Source organism: Lytechinus pictus, chromosome 8 (assembly GCF_037042905.1).
Source record: "Lytechinus pictus isolate F3 Inbred chromosome 8, Lp3.0, whole genome shotgun sequence".
Taxonomy (NCBI): Eukaryota; Metazoa; Echinodermata; class Echinoidea; order Temnopleuroida; family Toxopneustidae; genus Lytechinus; species Lytechinus pictus.
In genome coordinates this window covers 8,796,934-8,815,533 of record NC_087252.1, presented here as the reverse complement: position 1 = coordinate 8,815,533, position 18,600 = coordinate 8,796,934, and the positions used below count along the sequence as shown (strand labels likewise).

Below are 18,600 nucleotides of genomic sequence, written 5' to 3'. Positions count from 1 at the left end.
AATACAGTGCCCCTCCAATCGTTGTCTCCTCCGGGTCACGGCCCGCCACTGACTATGTGTAACAAATCTAATACCTGTGTAAACTGATGTGAACTACATGTATGTTTTTTTTTTTTTTTTGGGGGGGGGGAGTGACTCGTGAAAGGTTTTGTCAGTGACTTTCACTGATAGATGTAAGCTACTGCAAATCCTTGCATCCGATTGGCCAAGAGCAAATTAATCAGTAAATATCACTGACAAAGCTTTTTTGTGAAAAACTCCCCAGAAGTGCAATGTGTGCTACACGTATTCCTAACAAGTTAAAATTGTCATGGTTCATGGTAAAATCCAGAGACTTCTCCCATTAAAGTATGTATGAATTTCACATGATTGGAAATACAGTCTCACAGGTAAAATATCTTAGAATATAAAACAGTGGTTAAAGCATGAGAAATTATGAGAAAGCAACCCACATGTGACATCATACAATATGACCTCCATTTTTTTAAATTCTATGTTGGATTTTGCCAAATGTCATAGATATCTTTCTCTAGGTTTCTGCTTGAGTTAACAAATTATTTCAATTGAGGATAAACTTCCTCTTTTATAAAGGATAATAAATAAAATAAAATTATAAGCTGTTTAATGTGGTGATATCTTGTAAGAAGACTATAAAATACCAGACTATAATTCAGTTTTGCCCTCTTCAGCAGCATACAAGCTCTTCGACATTGAAAATGTGGTTCCATTTACTGCTGTTAAAGTAAACACGTCAGCAGTGACATCTCTGGACAGTGTCTGATTTCAATTCATTTTAATTCCAGAAGTTATTTTCTTATTTATCTACCATGGCGTCGGGCAACAGGCTGACGAGCTGGTAGTTGATTCTGTCTCGGGGTCTATCCTTACATCACTGTGTACATGGAGAAAATGAGGAAAAGATGACAAAGTAGATTGTGAGAAGGGGTACCACTCTGCCTGTGTGCACCACTATTTCTTAGACAGTGCTGTGTTGGAGGAGAGTGCTGTGCGGAAAGAGAGAGAGAGGCAGAAGACAAACACATACATACATGTTTGCGTACAGAAAACTGCACAATGTATGGTGGTATGCTACTCCATAGTCCCTCATTTACAGAAAATATGTTTGGGAGGTCAAAGCACTTTACACAGAAATATTGGCATGGGACTCCATGCGAGTGATTGGCATGGTTAGTTCGGTTATTATCTTGAATGCTAGGCCAACCGAAGAGCAATAATTTACATTAGATCCTTTCACTGTTACAACGTTCATAGAGAACAAACCTTGAAAATCCACAGCGGTTGACTTATTTTTTTCCCACAACAATATTATGCTATATCAGATTTTGCAAACTATATTGCATCAAATTTAACCCTATCCAGGCGAATAAACGATTCGCGCAATTTTTTTGACCGCGCCGCTCACTGACTTTTTACTTTCAAGTCTTGCACAACTTTTGAGACCAGTTTTGCGTCACCCGGGTATGCGGTTCCGAAATTATGCAACATTATGTAAGTGCATGTCAGACCAAAAATTGCTCAAAAACGTGATTTTGGGTAGTGTCAGTGCAAATTCTGTTTTCAACCAAAAATCATAAATGTGTGATTATTTTTAGTTTTGCTGATCTAAATGTATTTATTTCATGCTGTTTATGATCTCAGAAGAGCCCCCAACAAATTTCATTAAAAAAAAAAAAAAAAGTCCAAAAAACACAGAAATACAAAAAAAATTGAAAAAAACAAACAATAAAATAAATAGGAAATTGATCTGATATTGCAATTTTTTTCATGTACACTTGCTAGGAATACCAAAAAGAGTTTTTATACCAAAAATTGGAACATTGGGAGCTTTATTTAGGGAATTAGAGGGAAAAGTATGATTTCAAAAAAAATTATGCATAAATTAGCATAATCGCTTAATAGCAAATTTGCATGAAATAAATTATTATATAGTTTTGTAGATTATGTCCAAGACAATGTGCGTGCCAATTTTCGGCGCGATCGCGCGGACAACGGCCGAGATCTCAAGGGGGCCTGGGAGGCCCCCCACTGCCGGCCATATGAACTCCAAAAATACCCCGGCCTAGATAGGGTTAAAAAATATATATAACTCATGGTCAACATGCTCATTAACGTGTTGCCTACTGAATTCTCTGATTCCTATATACTTTGGACAGGGACCTTCTGGTTCCAGTAGCCAAAGGGTTAAGAGAATACTAACATGCATGGGAATCAATTCTTCATGCTATAATCACACAGAGGAAACCTAGCAGAGACAGTTACGTTAATTCAAATGGCATATCTTTGAACAGTAGTAAAGTTGCTATAAAAAAACACTGCAAAATGCGGCATTAATAATAGCAGGGCCCGCTGGGAGAACAGTTTTTTTAACTGAAGTGGCTACCCTGGATTAATTTTGGCTAAAAACACTATTTGCACTGGGTTTTTACAGCATTTTGGGTCTGCATGCACTTACGAAATGTTGCGTAATCTTGGAACCGCGTATCCGTTGGTCTGAAAATTTATGTTAGACTAAGTAAAAAGTCAGCAACGCAGTCAAAAAAATTTGCGCGGCAGATTATAATCGCAAAAAATGCCAAGGGGGGGCTGAATCAGATCCCCCCCCCCCCCCGTCTTCTTCTTCTCAGATGGATTCTTAAATGTTGTTGTTTCAACACCTCTCTGGTGTGGACTGATATAGATACCGGGCTGGTGTTAAATAAACATCGGTGATTTTGCTGTGTAAGTGCCTTTGTTGAGCAGGCATGTACAGAATTTCGCCCTCTATTGTTAAAGGACAAGTCTTCCCCAAGAAAAAGTTTATTTGAATAAAATGACAAAAATCAAACGAGCATAACACTAAAAATTTCATCAAAATCGGATGTAAAATAAGTTATTACTTTGTTTTAAAGTTTCGCTTAGTTTCACAAAAAAATTACTATGCACATCCTGGTCTGTATGCAAATGAGGCGACTGATGACATCACCTACTCACTATTTCTTTTGTATTTCATAATATGAAATATGAAATAATCGTATGTTCTCCTCAGTGACGTGTGAGATGAAAGTTTTAATCCTCCCTGAAAATGTGGAATTTCCATTGCTTAACATTTTATGGTTCAGCCAAGTTGGTCCTAACTGTCAAATCTGTAAAAATAAAAATGATCTATAATTCAAACAATAAAAAAAACAAAAGAAATAGTGATTGAGGGATATCACCATCTTTCTCATTATCACAGAGTTACATAGTCATGTAACTGTTTTGCAAAAAATTGGCGAAACTTTAAAATGTCACAACTTATTTCTTATTTCACACCTGATTTTGATGAAATTTTCAGCGTTTAGCTTGGTTGACTTTTCTCCATTGATTTAACTCACCAGTTTTCTAGGATGGACTTGATCTTCAAACATCATTGCAGTAATTAAGGACAATCACCACTTCCCAAATCCCCCCCCCCCAAAAAAAAATGAAATGTTTGGATTATATACCTGTCAAAGCTTCTGCCGCATAATATTTGACATCAAGATCGGCATCAGTATTTAGCTTATCCAGCACTTCTTTGATCTCGCCTTGAAGGCTGGAAAGAAAAAAATGTTCAATATCATCCTCCTGCTCCTTCACATCTTCATTGCCATTATCATTACTACCATCACCACAATTCATATTATCACTGTTATTACCATCATATGTGTAGTATGGGTATGAAATGGCAGCGTTTGTCAAAGTCTGGTGACGATTTCACAACAGACAACAGGAGTATTAGGCCAAGTATTAAGCAGTCCAAACAGCAAATGGAATAGGGACGCAGTATTCAATTTTCTAGAACGCCAAATCTGTGTTCTTTGTAAGCCTGAGTCAAATCGATTTTTAAAATTGGCGCATCGAAAAAAAAAAAGAGTGTGAAGGAAAGAAATACTGCCAGCCGCTTCGATTGGTACACACGTTCATCAAAATAATTACTTAATTACTACTTTATACTTGATTCATATTGCCCCCAAAATGAAACCGATTGTGTAATAATGATGCCTATTCACCATTAATTTGAAGTTTATTTTGATAACAGTTTGAGTCTTACTCGTCTGCTCGTGCTGAGATTATTTATGCACGATGAATTCATGAATGGAAGTCATCGTCATCAGTCGCGCATGCGCAGTACTGTGCTTTAATCAAACCAGAAAATTATGACGCTTCGATTGGTAAATACATTCATCAAAATAATTACTTAATTACTACTTACTTGATTTATATTCCCCCCAAAATGAAATCGATTGTATAATAATGATGTCTATTCACCATTAATTTGAAGTTTATTTTGATAACAGTTCGAGTCTTACTCGTCTGCTCGTGCTGAGATTATTTATGCACGATGAATTCATGAATGGAAGTCACCGTCATCAGTCGCGCATGCGCAGTACTGTGCTTTAATCAAACCAGAAAATTATGACGCTTCGATTGGTAAACACATTCATCAAAATAATTACTTAATTACTACTAACTTGATTTATATTGCCCCCAAAATGAAACCGATTGTGTAATAATGATGCCTATTCACCATTAATTTGAAGTTTATTTTGATAACAGTTAGAGTCTTACTCGTCTGCTCGTGCTGAGATTATTTATGCACGATGAATTCATGAATGGAAGTCATCGTCATCAGCAGTACTGTGCTTTAATCAAACCAGAAAATTATGACGCGATCAATGTAAAATATTCCTTCCTTTCATGAACAATATTAATATCATGACCATAGAACATCATTTAATCATAATATTTTAACAATTATTTGCATATGATAATCATTAACATGAATTAAGAGCTTGATGTGAAACATTTGTATTTTGTTTCAATTTTCAATGACGGACATCACATATCACGATCGACGTGAGTGAGTGCACTTGTCTAAAAAAATTAGGTCAGGATTGATTCTCGAGCACTGTCAACATGCAGAAACTCTTCTCACGATCATAATATCACCATATAATACCATTTTACATGACAAAACGTTTGATATTTTTTCCCATTAATTTGAAGCTTGTTTGTACCTGTTTGGCTCTGAATTCATGAATGGAAAATATGTCATACGTCATTTGTTAACAAATTTTCGGCATTACTCCTATTTGTTTAAGATCAGTATGCTCGATCTGTAAATAATTTGAATTCCAGTTCATCGTGGCTTAGCCGTGAACCAGAATAGCCTGGTGGTTAAGTCGCTGCCCGGAAAGCAGTAGATGGCAGGTTCGAATCCCACTGGTTCCAATTTTTTCTGACTTATGATCATATGATTTTCATTACAGATCGAGCATACTGATCTTATGATTTTCATTTACAGATCGAGCATACTGATCTTAAACAAATAGGAGTAATGCCGAAAATTTGTTAACAAATTATAATTTCCTCCTATAAAAGCCTCTTAATTTATTAATGTCATACGTCATCGAACGCGCATGTGCATCGTGCTTCCTTTCTCGCAGACATCCAGAGATGGATTAAAAATGAAAATAATGACAGTAATTAATACTTCCATATGAACATAACATACTTTGCTGACATTGTCAATGTTTTTAGTATGGCCATAAAATCATATTAAATCATAATTATTTAACTTCCAATAATCATTTAAATAAATTTAGAGCTCGATCCGAGACATTCGTATTTATTTTGATCGCATGCTTTGCACTTGTGTCTAAAATTAAAAATGGATTATCAATCATATCAGGATTACTTCTCGAACATTGTCATAACTCATATTCAACAAACCTTCCTCACAATTGTTATATCAGCATAGAATACAAATTCAAATGACCATCCAGAGAAAATTAAGTATGATATTTATTCCCATCAATTTGGAGCTCATATTGGATCCAACTACATCTCGATCAGGCAAGTTACAGTGCTCTCCGCTGGGATACGGCAAAGCACTTGTTGGCCGGCAAAGCACGCCTGTCGTTTCGGTAGAGTGAGTGTACGGGGCTGTAGTGTGTACGAGTCTGGACTTCGAATGCTATAGTTGACCGAAAATCATTCAGATCGACTCTGCGTGATTCAGGTCTTTAATATTGTTTCATTTTAAACTTATATGTTGTCATCTGCAAATATCATTGTTTAAGATGTTTTGGGAAGAATTTGGCATTGGTCCCTTTTTGGTTTGTGATCATGGAAAATACAAACGAACATTGCTCTGTCATCTGCTTGTGCAACGCTAACCCTCCCAGCGCATACCGTCGCAGTGCGTGTGTGCATCGACAGCCAAAGCAAAAAAAATTGACTTGATTTTCCAGGCTTCAAAATTTGATGTTCGATCGAATTAAAGCTGTCGAACACCAGTTTTCAAAATAATCGATATGACTCAGGCTAAACCCTAAAAGGACTGGGCTATTTGAGATGTATTGAGGACGGGGGGCCCATGATGGCCCGCCGTTCAAGCGATCGCGCCAAAACTTGGCACGCACATTCTTTTCCACATAAACTACGAGCTAGTATTAATACGAATTCTGAAAATAATTATTTTTTAATTATTATGAATAAAATATGCAAATTTATTCATGAAAAATGTTATTTGCATATTTATTGCCCGATTTCACTTCAAATTTTCTTCTTTCTTCGCAGATGTCATCTTCGTAATCTAAAATTCTAATTTAAAGGTTTCTACAAAGAAAAATTGTGAAAGCCAATTTTTTCCTTATGTATTTCGTTGTTTTTAGAATTTCATATCAATTTCTTAGTTTTTTCATCTTTTGTTTTTCATTGTTTTTTTTCAATGGAAATTATTACAGACCATTTAACAACTAAATTAATTAAGCAGACCAATTAGAACGAAAAATAATCACCCTTATATGAATTTCATCTCCCATAGACTTTTTACACAAAGTATAAAACTGAGCCAATTTCAGCATGACATTGCCTCGAAAAAGTCATGTGACGTCGCAATGGTATACCCGTATGTCGCGAAATCAGGCTCAAAAGTTGCGCGAGTCTTCAAAGAAAAGTCATAAAATTTTGCGACGCTATCTTTTTGCATTTCGGAAATATCACGTGAAGCGATTTTTTTTGGGGGGGGGTTAATTCTTTGGTTTTTTCAATATCACTCTCTGCGTTCTCTAAAGATATATATATATATCTTTAGAGAACGCAGAGAGTGATATTGAGATTTTATATTGTATATAAAACGTACTACAAACCAATTCTAAATAGTGAAAATCTTAGAAGAACATTCAGTTTCCATACATACTGGTATGCAAAAAAAAAAAAGACATTGGGATCAGCTTTTTCATCATCATCATTATCATTTCACTTATTTGTTTTGTTGGAATTTGCTTAGATACAAAGTACCAAAGTGTGATGTCATCAATTCTCATTTTTTGCATTTCAGCATTTTTGATATCATATTCTGGCAGAGCATGATAACCCCCCTATAACCAAAATTTGATGGGAATTGGTCCATGGGGCCCCAAGATATGACCTCATGAATACATTGACTTTAATGGGGCTAATTGTGTATTCAGGAAGTCATATCTTGGGGCCCCATGGACCGATCCGACCAAATTAGGGTTATACAGGTTTTTCATCATACTCTACCAAATTAAGGTATCAAAAATACTGAAATGCAAAAAAAGTTTTTTTTGTGATATCATCACTTTGGTACTCTATTTAACGCAGCTCATTATCTTTAGCCTGAAAAATTTAGTTTAGAATTCTGTGATTTTTTTGTTGCTTTCCCCTATGTGTAAACAAAAACTGGGAACTCTCTATTTAGACCTAGGCCCCGTTGCGTAAAAGTTACCAATAACGGTAAATTTGCCATCCCATGATATCTTTCATGGAATCCTCCATTCTGATTGGCTGATGATCATCGTTACCATGGTAGTTACCATTGGATGGCAAAGTTACTATAATAGTAACTTTTATGCAACCTGGCCCAGATTGGTAAAAGACCAAATGGGTTCAGCAAATGTGGCATCAGACTTTCTGAGCAATAGGCTGACGTTTGAATGTACAATGAATATACATCGTTGGAACTCACGGGGGATTGACGAGTGGTACCATCTTCTGGAGAGTCTTGGCAACGTTGAAGCGGACATTGGCGACGGCATCCCCAGCAAGAGAGGTGATAGTAGGCAACATTAACTTCATAACAACTTCTGGATCAACGACGTCAATGAGGACGTTGACAGAGAAAAGACATGTCATACGATGAAGATAGTTGGAATCCTTAGACATGGCTAGGATATTCGGGATAATGGTATGCTGTATGGGAGATGGAGAGAGAAATATAAGGAGAGGGAAGTGAAGTGGGTGGGGTTGAGAAAGAGAGAATGATAAGATAGGGAAGTGGAGTGGGTGAGTTTGAGAAAGAGAGAATGATAAGATAGGGAAGTGGAGTGGGTGGGTTTGAGAAAGAGAGAATGATAAGATAGGAAGTGGAGTGGGTGGGTTTGAGAAAGAGAGAATGATAAGATAGGGAAGTGGAGTGGGTGGGGTTGAGAAAGAGTGAATGATAAGATAGGGAAGTGGAGTGGGTGGGGTTGAGAAAGAGAGAATGATAAGATATGGAAGTGGAGTGGGTGGGGTTGAGAAAGAGAGAATGATAAGATAGGGAAGTGGAGTGGGTGGGTTTGAGAAGGACAGAGAGAGAGATAAGATAGGGAAGTGGAGTGGGTGGGGTTGAGAAAGAGAGAATGATAAGATAGGGAAGTGGAGTGGGTGGGTTTGAGAAAGAGAGAATGATAAGATAGGGAAGTGGAGTGGGTGGGTTTGAGAAAGAGAGAATGATAAGATAGGGAAGTGGAGTGGGTGGGGTTGAGAAAGAGAGAATGATAAGATAGGGAAGTGGAGTGGGTGGGTTTGAGAAAGAGAGAATGATAAGATAGGGAAGTGGAGTGGGTGGGTTTGAGAAAGAGAGAATGATAAGATAGGGAAGTGGAGTGGGTGGGGTTGAGAAAGAGAGAATGATAAGATAGGGAAGTGGAGTGGGTGGGTTTGAGAAAGAGAGAATGGTAAGATAGGGAAGTGGAGTGGGTGGGGTTGAGAAAGAGAGAATGATAAGATAGGGAAGTGGAGTGGGTGGGTTTGAGAAGGACAGAGAGAGAGATAAGATAGGGAAGTGGAGTGGGTGGGGTTGAGAAAGAGAGAATGATAAGATAGGGAAGTGGAGTGGGTGGGTTTGAGAAAGAGAGAATGATAAGATAGGGAAGTGGAGTGGGTGGGTTTGAGAAAGAGAGAATGATAAGATAGGGAAGTGGAGTGGGTGGGGTTGAGAAAGAGAGAATGATAAGATAGGGAAGTGGAGTGGGTGGGTTTGAGAAAGAGAGAATGATAAGATAGGGAAGTGGAGTGGGTGGGTTTGAGAAAGAGAGAATGATAAGATAGGGAAGTGGAGTGGGTGGGTTTGAGAAAGAGAGAATGATAAGATAGGGAAGTGGAGTGGGTGGGTTTGAGAAAGAGAGAATGATAAGATATGGAAGTGGAGTGGGTGGGTTTGAGAAAGAGAGAATGATAAGATAGGGAAGTGGAGTGGGTGGGTTTGAGAAAGAGAGAATGATAAGATAGGGAAGTGGAGTGGGTGGGTTTGAGAAAGAGAGAATGATAAGATAGGGAAGTGGAGTGGGTGGGTTTGAGAAAGAGAGAATGATAAGATAGGGAAGTGGAGTGGGTGGGTTTGAGAAAGAGAGAATGATAAGATAGGAAGTGGAGTGGGTGGGTTTGAGAAAGAGAGAATGATAAGATAGGGAAGTGGAGTGGGTGGGTTTGAGAAAGAGAGAATGGTAAGATAGGGAAGTGGAGTGGGTGGGGTTGAGAAAGAGAGAATGATAAGATAGGGAAGTGGAGTGGGTGGGTTTGAGAAGGACAGAGAGAGAGATAAGATAGGGAAGTGGAGTGGGTGGGGTTGAGAAAGAGAGAATGATAAGATAGGGAAGTGGAGTGGGTGGGTTTGAGAAAGAGAGAATGATAAGATAGGGAAGTGGAGTGGGTGGGTTTGAGAAAGAGAGAATGATAAGATAGGGAAGTGGAGTGGGTGGGGTTGAGAAAGAGAGAATGATAAGATAGGGAAGTGGAGTGGGTGGGTTTGAGAAAGAGAGAATGATAAGATAGGGAAGTGGAGTGGGTGGGTTTGAGAAAGAGAGAATGATAAGATAGGGAAGTGGAGTGGGTGGGTTTGAGAAAGAGAGAATGATAAGATAGGGAAGTGGAGTGGGTGGGTTTGAGAAAGAGAGAATGATAAGATAGGGAAGTGGAGTGGGTGGGGTTGAGAAAGAGAGAATGATAAGATATGGAAGTGGAGTGGGTGGGGTTGAGAAAGAGAGAATGATAAGATAGGAAAGTGGAGTGGGTGGGTTTGAGAAGGACAGAGAGAGAGATAGGATAGGGGAGTGGAGTGGGTGGGGTTGAGAAAGACAAAGAGAGAGATAAGATAGGGGAGTGGAGTGGGTGGGGTTGAGAGAGACAAAGAGAGAGAGAGATAAGATAGGGGAGTGGAGTGGGTGGGGTTGAGATGGACAGAGAGAGATAAGATAGGGGAGTGGAGTGGGTGGGGTTGAGAGAGACAAAGAGAGAGGTGGAAGGAAAAATGGGCAGAGTAATGAGATGGAGGGGAGAGGTGCAGTGATAAAAAGGGTGGGGAGAAATGGAAAAGGAGATGGTGACAGGGAGGGGGCAGGGTGAAGAAAAAGGGGTGGGAGTGACAAATCGAGGTAGGAAATTATGAAAAAGAGATTGGGAGTGATGGAAAAGGGGTGTTGAAGGAGAATTGAGAGAGAGATATACACCATTACCCTTCTGTCCAAGTTTCATAAACTAGATCCACATTCTTTCAAAGTTATCACATTTAAAAAACTGAACCTTGATTAAGATTTCCATGTTGATTCTCCCAACATGGTCTAAGTGCATTGACCCTAAATGACCTTTGACCTTGGTCATGTGACCTGAAACTCATGTAAGATGATCAGTGATACTTGATAACTCTTATATCAAAGTTTCATAAACTTGGTCCATATACTTCCTAACTTATGACATTTCAAAAACTTAACTGTAGATTAAGATTTCAATGTTTACGACGCCGCCATCAGAAATACAGCAACCTACACACTCAGTCTGCTATGCAGGCGAGACAAAACAAAAATCAATCCCGCGATCCGTCGCTAAGCTTCATCTCACCAGGCCCGGATAGTCAAGGCTAACTGTCCTACGCCCCAAAATGCAAAGTTTAGCCATTGACTGTGAAACTGATTTTATGATTGACCATAGACAATAATCAATGGAATTGATCTTACATGTAGATATCAGCCTGATGATTAATCACTATGCTTTGTGATACAGTGCCCTCGGATGGTATTCTCAAGATTGTCTTTAATATTCTTGTAACTCAGCAAGATAACTAAAATTGTCTCAAATCGGTATTCTCAAAATTGTCTTATCTCTGTAAGGACGTCCCCTATTTTATCTCTGACACGCCAAATATTTTATCATTAACCAATAAATTAATTCTTTATTGGTTGACCTATATCTTAGGTCAACCAATAGAAGCATCTCTTCTAAAAAAAAATTGAACGCATTGTTGATATGAGGCGTAATTTTGTTGCACCCCCCGACGCTTATGCTTGTGCGCGTCTGTGCTAAAAGTACTTGTGGCTGTTCTAAAAGACATGTTTTCTCTGGAAAGATTCATCATCTTGAATACCAATTTTTAATTCTTGAAAAGTCTACCGATCCGTTGTTATGTCTTTGGAATGTCTCCTTTTGTAAAACATGATGTTCTTGCGGGATGGAGCAAGAAATTATTATTGCAGACGGACAAATATCGCATGCAACATTAAGTTACAATAGCCCCCTACCTCTTGTAATTTTTTTGTATTTTCCAAGTTAACAGAACGCAAAGATAAGAGGATTTTCAGAATAACTTTTATCTCGATATGTTGTCTTGCGCACATAGATATTTATGCGCCGATTTAGCTTACGCACAATTCCAGCTCTGACATCATACGCGCTCAGCGAAAGTCACAAGAATATTAACAAGAAAAGATACAAGAATTTTCAGAATACATGTTTTTTTTTATTTGTTGTAACTGAAGATACAAGAATATTTCTCTTGAAAGAATTTTCAGAATATGCCCCCTGGTTAATAACTTACCTGTGCCCATGATGAACCAAACTTTTCTACGAGCTTCTTGAGATTGAGTGTAGCAGCTTCTCTGATGGCATATACTGCAAGAACCGAATAAAAAATTCAATTCATTTCAATTCAATCCACTTTTGGTTTATTATAGATGAGTAGTGACAATAAAGCTTAACACAACACGGTAGTCTAAAGAATAATGATGCAATGTCTATTACTATTATTATTATTTGTTTGGCATCACCTGTGCTTGGGAGGCGAAAAGCGAACTGAATCACCATGACCCGTAGGTCTCTCCTCCCGATATAACTGATTGGGGGAGTGCAGGTGGACCACTACACCGGGGTTTCCCCTTACTCTTCTATGAAAAGTGCAGTGGGTTCTTAACATGCAAAGGCAGTGACTCTCCTCTACACAGGGCCTCTATTTAACATCCTATCCAAGGGACGGAGTGTTTTCCACTGTAACATAGCCTGCATCTATGAACAGGGGAGAGACGCTTACACACAACGCAGGCTTCGGTCATCTGCCCAGGGGTGGACTCAAACCCATGACCTTTGGTTCGTCAGGCAGACACTTAAACTACTGAGCCAACTTCGCTCATACATAAAAAGAGAGAGATTGTACATAGTTATCAAATGTTGCTTGGTTGAGAGTGTATTCTGTGCTGCTGCAGAAGAACCTCTGACTGCTAGTGTATAAGAACCCAACATTGATTTTCATGATGGATTTTCAAATTATGTCTCATCAATTTAAACGCAGATGTCAGCTCTTTGATATGATTCTAAACCTTACAATCAATTCAATAGTCTTTACTCCATTGTTTTATCCACCAATAAAACTGTAACTGTTTGTGATGGCAACAACTTCAATCAAGCTCCAAAATGCTTTAAAAACTCTCAAACATAACAGATATACTTAGCAGGATTGTGTAAACCATCTACCATTCAGTAGACCACCTAACAGTTATGTTTTTCCTTGTGATCATACTTTACCCTTGGAGCTTCGGAAAATTATAAACACTTATTATAACTCCAGTGGTCTGTAGAATGATATTATCCATCATATCAGTCAATAACTGCATACTATTTACCGCATATAGACTTACCATTGTCCACGAGCCATGACATGCAAAGAGAATTCAGCTTTTCATCATAGAACTCTACACCCTACATCAAGAATAAAACCATTAAAAAAAACATGCATTAGAAAAGGCCAAACGAACAGTGTTCAATTCTTTTCTTTTTGTAGAACAGTCAGTACAGTAGATAATACATTGGAGGGAAATCCGGACCAAAAAGAAACGTGTTTTCAGAGGAAAAATAAAAAGCACATAGGCAGATAGTTGAAAAATTAACAATATCAAACTAGAAATAAGAAAATTATGAATTTTCTAAAGTTGGAAAAGTTTGTAACATGACTATACCAATGGATACTTCAAATTGGCCGAATTGGTACTATAATTGTGATTTATTAAGGTATGGACTATTCTTCCGCTGGCTCGAATACACAAAATGGCTAAAAACATAATTTCTTTCAAAAGCTTTAATTCAAATGGCATCTTTGATGATCTTAAACAAATCACGTTTGGTGCATGTCTAAATTGCACAAGGACCTTGCTTCACATAATATTCAACAAAAAATTTCCGCTGTTTGTTTTGGTATACTTTGAGCATCAGCAATTTTAAACAGCATTCATTTGCAGTGTACCTTTTTTACTAACACAAAAAGAACTTGAAGTTCATTCAGGAATGTCACAAAGAATTATTATTCAAGCCGAAAAATTATCTAGCTTGGGCATTTTTGTACAGAGAATGCATTTTCTTTGGCCTGAAAGTAAGTTGCCTAGGCCCGATTTAAAGCTTAAAACTGAAAAGTAGCATCCCTACTCATAAACCTTATGTATATGACATCATAAATCTCATAGCGCCCTCCCTCGGAGGATATATGAACACATGTAAACAGAGTTGTCAGAGATTTGCTAGCTGCAGATCACCAACACATGCATGGCAATGGCTCCAGCCTCTAAGACGGTGGCGCAATGGTGTATTGGTTTCTCCATTCTCTCCGACTTCCCCTCATGGACTTACCAGTTGTGCAGCTAGTAGTGGCATGTACTCTATGATAGCAAGTCGAACCCTCCATTTGTTATCCTCTGCCAGTTCTACAATGGCTGGGAGTAGAGACTGTGCTAGTTGACTGATGCCAATGACCTTGTTGACACAGTCAAGGTTACTGATGATGTTCAGCCTGACCTCCGGGCATTCGTCCTTCAGCGCAGTCAAGAACAGCGGTAACAGGTGCTCTATAGTCCTGAAGAAGAAAACATTACATAATAAATACAATACAGTTAGATAAGCGTTAAGGTACCGCCATGTGGTGCATCCTGTGCTCCGTAACACAAAAATTAGCGATCAATCGCTAAATGAACTGACCAATCAATATTACACTCGCATTTGGTGCAAAATACGGACCAGGGGCCCGTTGCATAAAACTTTTTACCTGAGAAAACTCAGGTTGTTTTTACCAGAGTTTTTGCCCTGTGTTAAAGTCAATGGCAGAAATCAGACTAACCTTAGTTTTCAGTTTTTACCAGAGTTTTCTCAGGTAAAAAGTTTTATGCAACAGGCCCCAGGAATATTTCATTTCATATTTGCTATTCATCGCCAATCTTCGCGTTATGGGGACCTGGTTGAGCGAGACCTGAAGAGGACTACACTTATTTCAGAAAAAAATTCCCTACCTTCCACATTCTCGCCTCTCCATTTCACTTCTACCTCCATCCACCTTTCCTTGTAAGACTCATCGCATGGTATAAGGCAAACCCACTTCCTCGACATAAATATTATTATCATTATCTCAGCTTTGGACCCTGCAGCCTAGTTAAAGGGGTCAAGCGATTCAAGGAATGAATCCTTCCACATCCCCACCTGTGTCGGGTGCAGCACAGGGTGGTTAAATCTCTTGCTGAAAGAAATCAACAACATAGCAGAGCTGCCAACATTGGAAAGATAGAATCCAGTAGATTTTTCGGAGCGGAGGTATGTCTCTGAGTCTGAGGGATTCCTGTGAAAATTGTCACACAGTCCCATTCCGCTTGAAAATTATCTTTATACTTCGAAAAGTATTTTGTCGTCTTGGTCTTCTTGGATTACTCCATCTCCAAGATCTCCATGGTCACCGACGATGCGATTGTAGTGTGGATGAATCGGGACGGGGCGTGCTTCGCACAGCTCAGCCAGCCAACGCCAGGCTAGCTCACTCACGAAAGAGAAAATGTTCGAATCCGATCAACCCAAGTGTAAGTAGGCGAAAAAATCTCCATTTTGCTTCTGGTTCTTCAGGATTGTCAATAGAATTATTCCTGAAACTTAAAGTCGGGGTGTAAAAGTAATTCACTTGTTAATCCCATCGTTGATCCACAGTTTCAGCTCGAATAAAGCGCACACAAGCTTACGAAAAATGACTCGCAGTGCTCGTGAACTTCCCTTCTCGTAGCTTCCTGGCGCAGCGCGGCCGGCTGGAGCCGCGCCGGCCGCATCCGGGGCCATGTGCATGGAGTACCGCTGAAGTGTTTTCATCACACACATTGCAGAACCCGGAAATAAAATGGCTTGTTAGACTACTTCACCAGTCGTTCAGTAAAATTATCTTCATTTACATTGGAAATCAATGTACGATTATACAAAAACTGGTAAAAGTTACTGGGTAAAATGAAAATGTGATAAGGAGGTTCCACGTGGGTGTTAGGGAGTTGAACATGCTAGACTCGTAAAACAGTCGTTTGTATGAATTTTACAATTTAACAGCTAAAAATCCTGATTATCCGGGAGATTTTGGCATGGGGTCGGGAGAACGGGAGATTGGATCGCAATCCAGTATTCTCCCGCATGATCCGGGAGACTGGGAAGCTCTGTCATAGCTGGGACTTGAACCCATGACCCTCTCTGACAGCGTCCCAATCAATCGCTTGAATGCACTGAGCGAGCACTGTAAGTGGCATTAGTCGCCTTTGTCTTTCTTTCAAGCTTCCCTCTAGTGCTACATTCAAAACAGGGAGGTTGTAGGGTTATGGCATATCTTGTACGGGTATAGGTTGCACAGACATTGGGGTTTCAAATTGACCCCCATCCAATGTTGGCTTAGTGTTAACTCTTTAACGTGCCATGAACACATATCTGTGCATCCACTGGAGTGCCACGAACACATTTTCGTGCAATGGTCATACAGCTATTGTTATGCCTATTGCATTTTGAGAAGTGCATAGCATGCATGAGCGATTCCATTGTTCAGTTCAGCTTATGGTCAAGAGGTTTAACATTATTTTCTCAGGAGTGATTCTTTTTTTATAAATAAAAAAATTAAATATAGACTCTTTGAAAAAAATATGGCACTCGCTGATTACAGTGAATGGCACATTAAGAGTTAAAGCATACAGGACATGACCAGGGACCTGTAACACTAAACTTTGCAATCGATTGTGGGTCTGAATTTCATGAAAGATCACACACAATAAACCTATGAAATCAATCGTAGATATCAATCTTAGATATCAGTCCCATGATCCAGACCTGCCAACCTTCTACTACAAAAAAAGGTATTTCTTAGAAGTAAAAAAAAGCGTATTTCTTAAAATGTCTCAACGTAACAATCGCCAGCCTATTGTAGTGAGATTGGTTAAAAAACATGTGAAATGCCTCTACTTGAAAACTTGATAATTCACCCTTTTCAACATGTCCTCGTAGGCGAGAAATGACTTGTTCTTTTCATGCAACGAGTTACTGGACGACAGTGATTTTTACCGATCTGGGACTGTCGGACTGGTGCTAGTGTCACGCGCTGTGCATAATACATACTCCATGATCGGAAATTTAAAAAAAGCAACAAATCATACAAAAAAAGAATTGTGTATTCATAGCAAAAAGAGGAACAAATATATTAAAAAGGGAACGGTTGGCATGTCTGCATGATCAATAGCTAAACTTTATGTTACGAAGCTCAGGTGGTCCCGTCGCATCTTGCTATAATAAATGGAAAAGATGAAGACAGGGGGGTAACAAATCCCCCCTCCCCACTCCCTTCGCTCTATGCTAAAATAGTCAGGTCACTTACCTGTCCTTCCCAAGAATAGGCGAAAGTCCCATGATGACGGAAGCAAGAGCGCTCTTCACATGCTGATTCGGGTCAACTACAAGGTCCTGAATAATAACAAAAACATATGAAAAATGACATTTATCCCATGGATTCATTTTTTTCATCTCATCAGCAAAATCTATTGTCTGAGAGAGAAAAGAGTGGAAATGCCCCAAAAGACAAAGTCTCATTCATTTTGTGTTTACACCAAGTTGTCTGTATCATAATACAAGTGCTACCAATGTTCATTACTATGAGAAGTGTGTTGGTCAAACACTTTTAAAAAAATAGCATAGGCCTTGAGTGATAATCAAATAATTAAATTGAATTCATTAAGCCTGAGAGAAAAACCTGAACAATCAAATCATTAAATCAGTTTACCAACAATCGCCAAACAAATACTACTTTTTACACTAATTGAACGTTTGCCAGATGTTGCATAACTGATTTGAGACATTCTACTACTAGTATCAAGAGAACATGGCTATAACCTTTGATATACAAAATAAAGTGCAAGATAACATATTAAATTTATGCGAAACTTTCATGAATCTCAAAACATTGTATTTCTTTCAAGACATATGACAATGACGGCCGTACCGGCGGCAACAAAAACTTTTAATAATAATATGCAACATTTATATAGCACTTAACACAAATGTATCTTAGCGCTACATACTATTACCCCGGCTTTAGCACGGCTACTCTGATCGGGCGCTCGAACATGCAAGGAATTCCTTCCTACCGAGTACCCATTTACTACTCCTGGGTGAAGAGTGGCAAATATAGATAAACGCCTTGCCAAAAAACGCGAGTGCTGCGGTGGGATTTGAGCGCCGGACCTTGTGGTTCAAAGTCCAGAGACTTATCCACTGAGCCACAACACCTCTACATGAAGTAAATTTGATGAAATGTCTTGAAATATTGACCTTGATACAGGGCAGAAGCTGTGTCATGATGGCCTCCTCCCTCATGTCTTCGGACAGGTGCTCACAGAATGCTTTGACTTTGTGAGCAGCGGCTGCTCTGACCTCTGCCTCGCAGTCCTTCAGGAGACCCTTGAACGCCGGCACCAGGTCCTGCTTGGTTATTTCGGGACCTACTGCATCTTGTAACTAGGAGAAAAGAGAAGGGGTTTACAGATCACTGAAACAATACATCAGGGGCCTTGTCTTACAAAGAGTCGCGATTGATCCAATCAACCACAACTACGGAAAGCAAGCAACGTCAACATCTAAAATGCATGTTTATTCAAATTATTTTCTAGATATGGTGCATATAGTATATTCATACATTTGTTTTCTTGACAATTCAGTGTGCTTCTCTTTGACAAAGTACATAGTGCAAATTTTCTGAAGAAA

General features: G+C 38.9%; 1 protein-coding gene across 1 annotated transcript in view; it reads right to left on the bottom strand.

Moving 5' to 3' along the window:
• Window positions 1–18,600, bottom strand: part of LOC129266348 (serine/threonine-protein phosphatase 2A 65 kDa regulatory subunit A alpha isoform-like) — a 31,075-nt gene continuing 12,475 nt past the window's right edge. Inside the window, exons 7-14 of the mRNA XM_064103534.1 lie at window positions 18,169–18,354; window positions 17,219–17,304; window positions 14,197–14,419; window positions 13,215–13,275; window positions 12,122–12,195; window positions 8,018–8,241; window positions 3,486–3,574; window positions 1–892 (exon numbers count right to left, since the gene is read on the bottom strand). Coding sequence (XP_063959604.1) covers window positions 885–892; window positions 3,486–3,574; window positions 8,018–8,241; window positions 12,122–12,195; window positions 13,215–13,275; window positions 14,197–14,419; window positions 17,219–17,304; window positions 18,169–18,354 — 951 coding nt within the window. The 3' untranslated portion in view covers window positions 1–884. The remainder of the gene's footprint in view (window positions 893–3,485; window positions 3,575–8,017; window positions 8,242–12,121; window positions 12,196–13,214; window positions 13,276–14,196; window positions 14,420–17,218; window positions 17,305–18,168; window positions 18,355–18,600) is intronic.